The following is an 8,034-nucleotide window of genomic DNA, read 5'->3' as shown; positions in this document are numbered from 1 at the left end:
CCTGCTCCGTGGCTCTCCCCGTGTAGACTGTCCTCCCTCCTCCCAAGTCCAACCCAAATGCCCTTCTCTGAACCCCTCCCCCACCTCCCATTAGAAGCACTTCCTCCTCCTGGGCGGCTTGAGTCCTCTCTGTCCTTGTAACCTGTCCCGTGGGGTTACAGTTCCTGCCCGAGCCTGGCTGCCGCATGGCTCACAGCTCCTTGAGGGTAGAGACCACTTTCCCCAGTTCGGAACCTCACGCTGGCCCCTGGCTTCCCTGCCTGGCCTCCCAGTGTAGGCTCTCATGATGTGTTGGATTCAATAGGACTGAATGCAGACCAGCCCCTGCTCCACACACAGCAGAGGGGGCTCCCTTTTCTCCTTGCTGGGCACACTGTGTACCTTTGGGTGGGAAACAGAGGCCTTCTTAGCCAGCCTGGCTATTGAGAAAATGTGCTAACACAAGGCAAAATACAGATGCCAAGATTGGGCAAGAGCCTCACCCTTAGGGCTCAGAGGCAGTCAGCCCAAAGCAAGCAGGGAGGGGTGAGGGGCTGAGTCAGGAGGGGCAATTAATGGAGCAATAGAGGGCGGACTGTGTTTGGTCCAACACCTGGCTTTAATGGAGTTTCAGGCAGTGATGGGATTGCGATGTGCGCTTAGGAACTTTGAGGCTCCTTTGACTTAAACTGCAAAAGCAGCCCCCTACTTCACCCACACCTGAAGCCTGTTGGCCCCGGAGCCTGGTTTTCTGCCCCTTACTGGCCACAGGTGGGAAGCCTTGAATGGGGACTTCTTCTGTCTCTGAGCGGACTTGATCCCAGACTTTGAAGGACGGAAAACAAGTCTTGGGGGTGGCCATTGTGAGGTCAACTAGGCCAGCCCTGGGCTGTGGCGTTGCCTCCCAGGGGTCGGGGCTGAGCACTCGACCGTTCATTTGTCCCGCCTACCAGCAGGATCTCTGACTTCTCACAGCATCCTTGGGAAGCAGTTATTATGAGGCCCATGATGGGAAGCATCAAATACAGGAAAGGGAAGCGTTGGGACCAAAACTTCAGGCTCAGCACCTGCTGCCTCCCCTGCCTTCTCCTGGGCCGGGGTGAGGCTGCCCTGGGGGTGTGGGGCTGACTCAGGCAGGGCAGGTGGGCGGTGGGCGGGCGTGGCAGCTGTGGCTGGTGGGCGTGGCCTGCCTGACATCAAGGGCAGGTGACCCAGCAAGTTCTGCCTCTGACGCCTCATTCCAGCCATCCCTCTGTCTCTGATGAGAGCCTCTCACCACCTCAGCTATCATCCTACTGGGGGGCCTTGGGCCCCTACACATGCGGTGATCTGAGAACAACCACTGCCTCCTGGACCTCACCAGGTGAGTCTTGCCGAAGTCTTGGCTACTGGAGGTAGCCAGTGCCCTCCAAGGCCGCAGGGTGCCCAGAGCGAGGACCTCAGGTGTCCCTCTGCCAATTGGCCTCAGGGGAGGGCTGGGAGGGAGCTTGGGTCTCTAGCCGGGAAAACAAAGCTGAACGTGAGCTCTTGGCCACAGGGAGTGCGTGAGAGCACGGGATATGATGGATGTGGGAAGCTTTCCCCTCCCTGAGGTTTGGGGATATTGGGGTGCGAGGACAGTCGTAGCTGCCCAGGGCAGAGGTGAGGCTCCTGTCACCCCCACAGGCCCCAGGGACGTGGCTCTCCAGGGCAGCAGTGATGGGAGCTCAGGATGGGATGAGATGGCCCCAGAGCTGGAGACGGACAGGGCCCAGGAGGCTCATAGGAACTGAGTCAGCAAGCCCTGGACGGAGGGTGGGCCCTGTGGCCCCCGGGCCTGGTCAGTCTCCCAGGAAAGGCCACTCCAGTCAGTACCAGGTCTTGGGAGGCACTTCCCAGGTGAGGACGCCCAATCCCAGATAGAGTGAGGGCCAGGCCTGCAAGAGAGTCCAGCAGGTGGGAACGCAGGTTTATGGCGTGACTCAGGGAGCTAATTAGAGCTGCTGCAGTCCCCGACCAGAGTTCTCTGTCCCCCTCCTGCTCCAGCAGCCCAGGACTGTCCCATACTCACCAGGCAGGGCAGAGAAAATGGAGCAGCCAGTGGTCATGGATGAGAGATGTAGGGGACCATTCAGCCCATTTTTCAGAAGGGAAAACAGAGGCCCAGGGAGCGGTAAGGGACAGGCCCTCCATCCCTCTCTTCCAGTGTTGGCCCAGCCCAGCCTCTAGCCCCACAGGTCATTTTGGGCTGAGGCAGGTGGTAAAGGCAGCCCACCCTTATCAGGCTGTGACTGTGGATACGGCCTGGGGCCTGTGTGCTGAGAATCCTCTCCCAATAGGATGCTTAAGGCCTCCTCAGAGCTCCCTAACTCCAGGTGCCTACACGCCGGGGCACCCCCTGATGACTCTCCTCTCCCAAGATTGCTCACGTTTAGTGGGGTGGGGCGCGCGGGCAGAGGGAGGAGGCTCTCCCATTTCCAAGTCTCACTGCAGTCTGCAGACAGCCAGGTCCAGACACTGCCTCCGGGGGGCTCTCCTATTTGGGTCAGGATCACCAATGGCCCAAGCTCCACCCAGAAGAAGAGGTGGGCTCTTCTTATGGAAATCACCGCCCCGCACCCCTGCCCCGGCTCCCTGTGACTCTGAGGGAGTTCTCTGAGGGTGGCTTAAGCTGAGAATGGCCCCCGCTCACTGCAGAGTCACCTCCTGTCCCCACAGCCCTTTCCCCTGCCCACCTCTTCCTCTATGGCCAGCCCGCCTCCCCGCTGGCCCCCACGGCAGCCTCGTCCTGGCCTCTGGTCTCCTCCATCCCCCTTGTGCTGTCTCCGGTAGGACCTGGGTCCCTCTCACGCCCCCGCTGTCCCCAGGTTCAGCCACAGCTCCTACTACAGGCCCAACCTCTTCCCAAGCCTCTTACCACCCACGGGTCCAGCCACACCAGCTCCTTGCCACTCGCCAAACTTTCTTGAGCCCTGGTCTTTGCTCAGGCTGTCGCCTCTGCCTGGACAGCCCTGCCTCCAACAGAAAGCTCGAAGTTCCCCTCAGTCTCCTTGGAAGACATATCAGTTCCTCTCCCCAGTACCTCCCTCCAAGCCCCGCATGGGGTCCAGCCCTTACCGAGCATCAGTAAAGCAGGTCTGGACAGAGGGGGCTGGGGCTCAGCTGCTCCCTCCAGGTGGACAGATAGCCACATAGCTTGTTACACTCAGCTTTGCGGGGGAGAAAGATGATCAGCGTGTTAGTGGCAGAGAGCACCAGGGGGTGAGAAATTAAAAAGCCGGAGCGGCCTGAGGCTGTGTTACTAGGAGCATAGTGTCTAGAGGAAAGGAGGTGACAGTCCTGCTCTGTCGAGGAGAATTCTAAGCACAAAACCTGAGAGGGATGTTGAAAAAGCAGAGCTGATTCTCAGGAATCCACCTGGAGATTGGTGGGGCTGGAGAGGATGTCTGGAGAGAGGTCAAGGGCATGGTGACCTCTACCTGGAAGGTCTGCTGGGCTCTCCTAGGACCCAGAGGAGCAGGAGTGCTGAAGCGGGGAGCAGGGGAAGCTGCGGGGACAGTCTCCCTGTCCCTGAGAAGGGGTGGTGGCCTGGGAAGGCAGAGTGAGCTCCCCGTCCCGGGGGGTATGAGCAGGGGTCATATGGTGCTCCAGGGGGGTCTGAAGCTCCTTTCTGTCCCTTCAGCCTGAGCATCTGTGCTGTGGTTGTGTTCCAGCCATGGATGCCCACCCGAAGGAGATGGTGCCTCTCATGGGCAGAATAGCCACTATGCCCAGTGGGAACGCTGCCACCCTGCAGGAGAAGAGGCTGGCAGAGATCACCCCCACCAAGAGGTAGGACCAGCAGGTTCAGGGCTGGGTGCTCTGCTGTGAGGGGCACAGGAGGAGCCTGGCACCCACCTTCAGGGACCCCTCGCCTGGGGTGGACCTGAGAATCTCAGTCTCATCTGGGGTGGCCTGGTGCCCAGCCAGGTATAATGGGGGGTGTAGGGGGGACAGCACTGCATTCTCTGGGGTTGAGCTCGGGAGGTTAGTATGACTGGAATAATCAAGGGAGGCCTCCCTGGGGGCCCAGGGGCACCAAGGCAGAAACATTCAGAAAGGCTCCTGGGGGAGGTGGGGAGTTGCTGGAGCCCGAGATAAGGAGCAGAAAGATGGGTGGAAATTCCAGGTAGCAGGGACCCCCTACAGCATACATTTTTCAAGTCCACTGGGGGCTTTCATATCCACTGGGTGCGTAGCCAGGTAATTCAGGCTCTCCAACCCCGCCTGTGTAAGAGGGACACCAGCCACGGCACCAGCCCACAGAGTAACAGTTAATTGCAATTGTGCCGACAACGTGCTCGGCACGGCGCATGTTGGCGCTGATAATGTTTTGTTACCTTGAACTTTGTCTTCATTGTTGTCGTTGTCACTGTCATGCCCCAGGGCCCCTGGAAACTGCACAGGGCTGGGACAGTTATGACCACTTCCCAGTTGAGGACACGGAGGTGGCGGGAGCAGAGAAAGTCCTTCTCCGGGGTCACAGCTGGCCCCTGAGCTGTCTCCACCGCAGTCCCCGCCTGAGCCGGTTCGGTGTCCCTCAAGCCTGAATGCCCCTCCTCCAACCCCGCGGCACTTCCCTTGGACCGGGTGGGCCCCCGGGGTCTAGGTTGGCCCATTTGCCCTGCCTCTTCGGCCCCTGTCCCAGGCCCCTTCTTGGGCCGAGGTGAGCCGGGTGCTTTCCCTTCTCTTGATTTGAGTAGAAATTGCTGAGGCCTTCTGTGCATGAGGCGGGGGCTGGGCCCAGGCTGGGCAAGAACACCTGCCCCTGTTCACAGTCTGGATGGTGAGGGGCCCCCAGGGAGAAAGTGGGGCGTGGCCTGGAGAGAGGGTGAACTAGGCGGGGCCGGGCCTGAGGAGGGGCAGGTCGTTCTGATCCTGTGGGCATGTCGTTGAGGAGCTGCTGTTACAGTGGATGGTGGCAGGTGGACAGGAAGGGAGAAGGCAGAGGCTTGGGGCAGGAACCAGTGAGGAATCCCATGGGACTAAAGTGCCGGGTGGGTGAGGGTGTCTTTGGGGGGATAAGTCCCACCGGGGCTGGGTCTTGGCAGTCAGTTGAGGACATTGGACAATTGGGGGTAGTGGGGAGCCATGGAGGGATTTTGTATGAGAGGGAGGGCATGGCAAGATTGCATTTTAGAAAGGATACTCTGGGTGATCTGTGTGGGTGATGGATTGGAGGGGAGTCTGTTGTGACTATTGCCCAGGTGATAGGTGGTGAGCCTGGCAGCGAGAAGCAGGCACAGATCAGAGAAGTAGTAGGATAGTGGAGTCTGCCGGTCAACTCTGGGAGGGGAGGGAGGAGGACTGAGAGACGTCCCCTCCTCCGGTGGGGGGACCTGGAGGGGTGATGGGGCCACCTCTGACATGAGTACTTCAGAGGAGCAGGAACAAGGGCAGGAGGAAGGAGCCAAGTTCAGGTGTGAAATGTTGGCTGAGAGGTTCCAGAGGCTCATTCAGGTGGAGGCTCCATCCTGGAGCGCAGGAGAGAAAACTGGGTGGATATGGAGACCAGACAGGTGTCGGGGGCCCATGTGGGAAGCCCGGGTCTGGGAGGGCTTGTCTGGGCAGCAGCAGAGATATCTTGGATCTAAGCCACCAGCACTGCCCTCCTGCCTCCTTTCCCCCTTCCCTCCCCTCTCACTTTCCCAGGGGAGGTTTGGACCTCAGAGAAGGACTGAGGACAGAGTTTCAGGAAAATCCCAGATGCTTCCTGCAGTCGGGCTGCCCTTCTGAGCCCATCCTGGCTCATGAACTTAGTTCCAGGGTCAGCTCTGCCAACGGCCCCCGCCCAGCTAAGGGCCTGGTGTGAGGTGTGACCTTTGTCTCATGAATTGGTGGTCCCTTCTCCTTCCCAAGGCTCTTTGAGGGACCTCATGTGCCTACTTCTCCCCAGACCCCAAAGGTTTGGGCAACTCCCTCAGAACGGAGTATAGGACTCAGGTTTAGAAAGAAAAAGAAAAGAAAATATTATATGTCAGAAGGCAGTTCTGACCGCTGAGGAAATATGTACTAATGGGGGAATTGAAGGCACCAAGAAATCTAGATTGGGGAGAAATTTCTGGACCTGGAGCTTTTTCTGAAGCATCATGCCCCTCCCTGTGAGTGGCTGCTATGGTTACCTCCCCCTGGGCGTCACCTTGCCCAGGGACACAGACACAGGCCATGAAGGCTGCAGAGGCACTGGCCTTGAAGCTCAGAGCACTTGGGCTTTTCTTTGGACAAAGTAGGAGAGATAAGCTCCTCCCCAGGCCTGAGTCCGCCTGGGGATTGTTCTCTGCCTTCAAAGGAACGGAAATGCAGGAGGAATTGTACAGAGCTGTCTGTCTGCGCATCTGAGTTAACAACACCTAGGTGGTGGTGCCTTTCTGGCTGGGTCAAAGTTGGAATAAACAAACAGCACCTGCTGCAAGTTAGGAGCCGGGATGTCACCTGGCCAAGACCTTGCTGTCTGCTCATGCTGGTGGATGAGATGTGGCACATGCAGTGGCAAGTAGGGCAGGCAGGGGACAGGCCCTCGTGGTCTAGCAGCTCCCTGTCCCAGGAGTTAGGTCCTTACATACAGCTGGGTCCTTTCCAGCTCAGCTCTCACCATCCACCTTCCCAGCCACTGAAGTCCTCCTTCCTCAGTCACAGCCCTCAACTTCCTGTTGAGGGATGCAACCTCACAGCTTTTACAGTTTAAGGGTCTGTCTGATTACTGGTCTCTCCATCTATCACCTATCTACCCACCCAAGTATTCATTCCTCAGACAGTCATCCATCCATCCATTCATCCTTCCAACCATCCATCATCTACCCATCTATTCATCCGTCCACTCATGTGTCCAACCAGCCATTCTTTTTTCCACTCATTTATCTTTCACCTATCCATCCTTACACTCAGCCATTGTTAGGTCTTCTGAGCGTCACGACAAATGTTGGGTTCTAGAGAATTAGGACGATGCAATTGTAGTTTCTGCTGTTGAAGAACTTACAGCCAAGGGACAGTGTGTTATTGCCTAGAGCAGCGATCCCCAACATTTTTGGCACCAGGGGCTGTTTTTGTGGAAGACGGTTTTTCCAAGGACCGGGGGGAGGATGGTTTCGGGATGATTCAAGCGCATTACATTTATTGTGCACTTTATTTCTATTATTATTTCATCAGCTCCACCTCAGATCATCAGGCATTAGAGCCCAGGGGTTTGGGACCCCTGGTCTAGAGCAAGAAAAGCAATGGCCTTACTGTGCTATAATCTGGTCTGATCCTTGGGGCCAGTTCTTACCAACCCACTGAAACAAGAGCTTTGTGAGGGGAGGAATTTTTGTCTACTTGTTTACCACTGTATCCGCAGCTCCTAGAATAGTACTTGGCACATTGTACATGCTCAGTAAATATTTGTTGAGTAAATGCACTACTGAACCCAGATAAGTAGGGTGGGATGGAGGTCAGGGCAGGAGCTGGACCTATTGTCCTGGGGAAACACCTGCAGGTGTGGGAGTTGGGCTCTGCCTGGAGATAGTCAGCAAATCTCAACCAGGATGTTTTGCTAGTAGATGTGTTTGTTAGTCGCTGGGTCAGAGCTGCCATAGTGGTGTGGTGACGACTTTGGGGTGGCAGTTCTGGGGTACTGCCGGGGTGCAGGGAAAGGTGATCTCACAGGATGACCTCTGATGCCCATTTCAGCTGGACGGTCCCTAAGTAGACAGTCCTAGAGCAGCACTGGCTCCAGAGTCCAGGTCTTTTTTATTTGTTTTGTTTTTTGTTTTTTGCGGTACGCGGGCCTCTCACTGTTGTGACCTCTCCCGTTGCGGAGCACAGGCTCCGGACGCGCAGGCTCAGCGGCCATGGCTCACAGGCCCAGCCGGCATGTGGGATCTTCCCGGACCGGGGCACGAACCCGTGTACCCTGCATCAGCAGGCGGACTCTCAACCACTGCGCCACCAGGGAAGCCCCAGAGTCCAGGTCTTAAGGATCATGTAGCCCAACCATTTTCATATCCGGTGAGGACACTTGGTCCAGAGAAGGCCAGTGACCTCCTGGGGTCACACAAGAGG

At 57.4% G+C, this 8,034-nt stretch overlaps 1 protein-coding gene across 3 annotated transcripts in view; it reads left to right on the top strand.

Annotated features, from left to right (window-relative positions):
- Positions 1-3,673: 3,673 nt before the first annotated feature.
- Positions 3,674-8,034, top strand: part of TRPV3 (transient receptor potential cation channel subfamily V member 3) — a 30,761-nt gene continuing 26,400 nt past the window's right edge. For all 3 annotated transcript variants that reach the window (XM_059998697.1, XM_059998701.1, XM_059998698.1), the window contains exon 1: positions 3,674-3,789. In XM_059998697.1, the coding sequence (XP_059854680.1) occupies positions 3,674-3,789 (116 nt within the window). The remainder of the gene's footprint in view (positions 3,790-8,034) is intronic.

The sequence above is a fragment of the Delphinus delphis genome, chromosome 19 (assembly GCF_949987515.2).
Source record: "Delphinus delphis chromosome 19, mDelDel1.2, whole genome shotgun sequence".
Classification (NCBI taxonomy): domain Eukaryota; kingdom Metazoa; phylum Chordata; class Mammalia; order Artiodactyla; family Delphinidae; genus Delphinus; species Delphinus delphis.
Note: the sequence above shows the minus strand (reverse complement) of the source record. Positions and strands in the feature narration are given on the sequence as shown.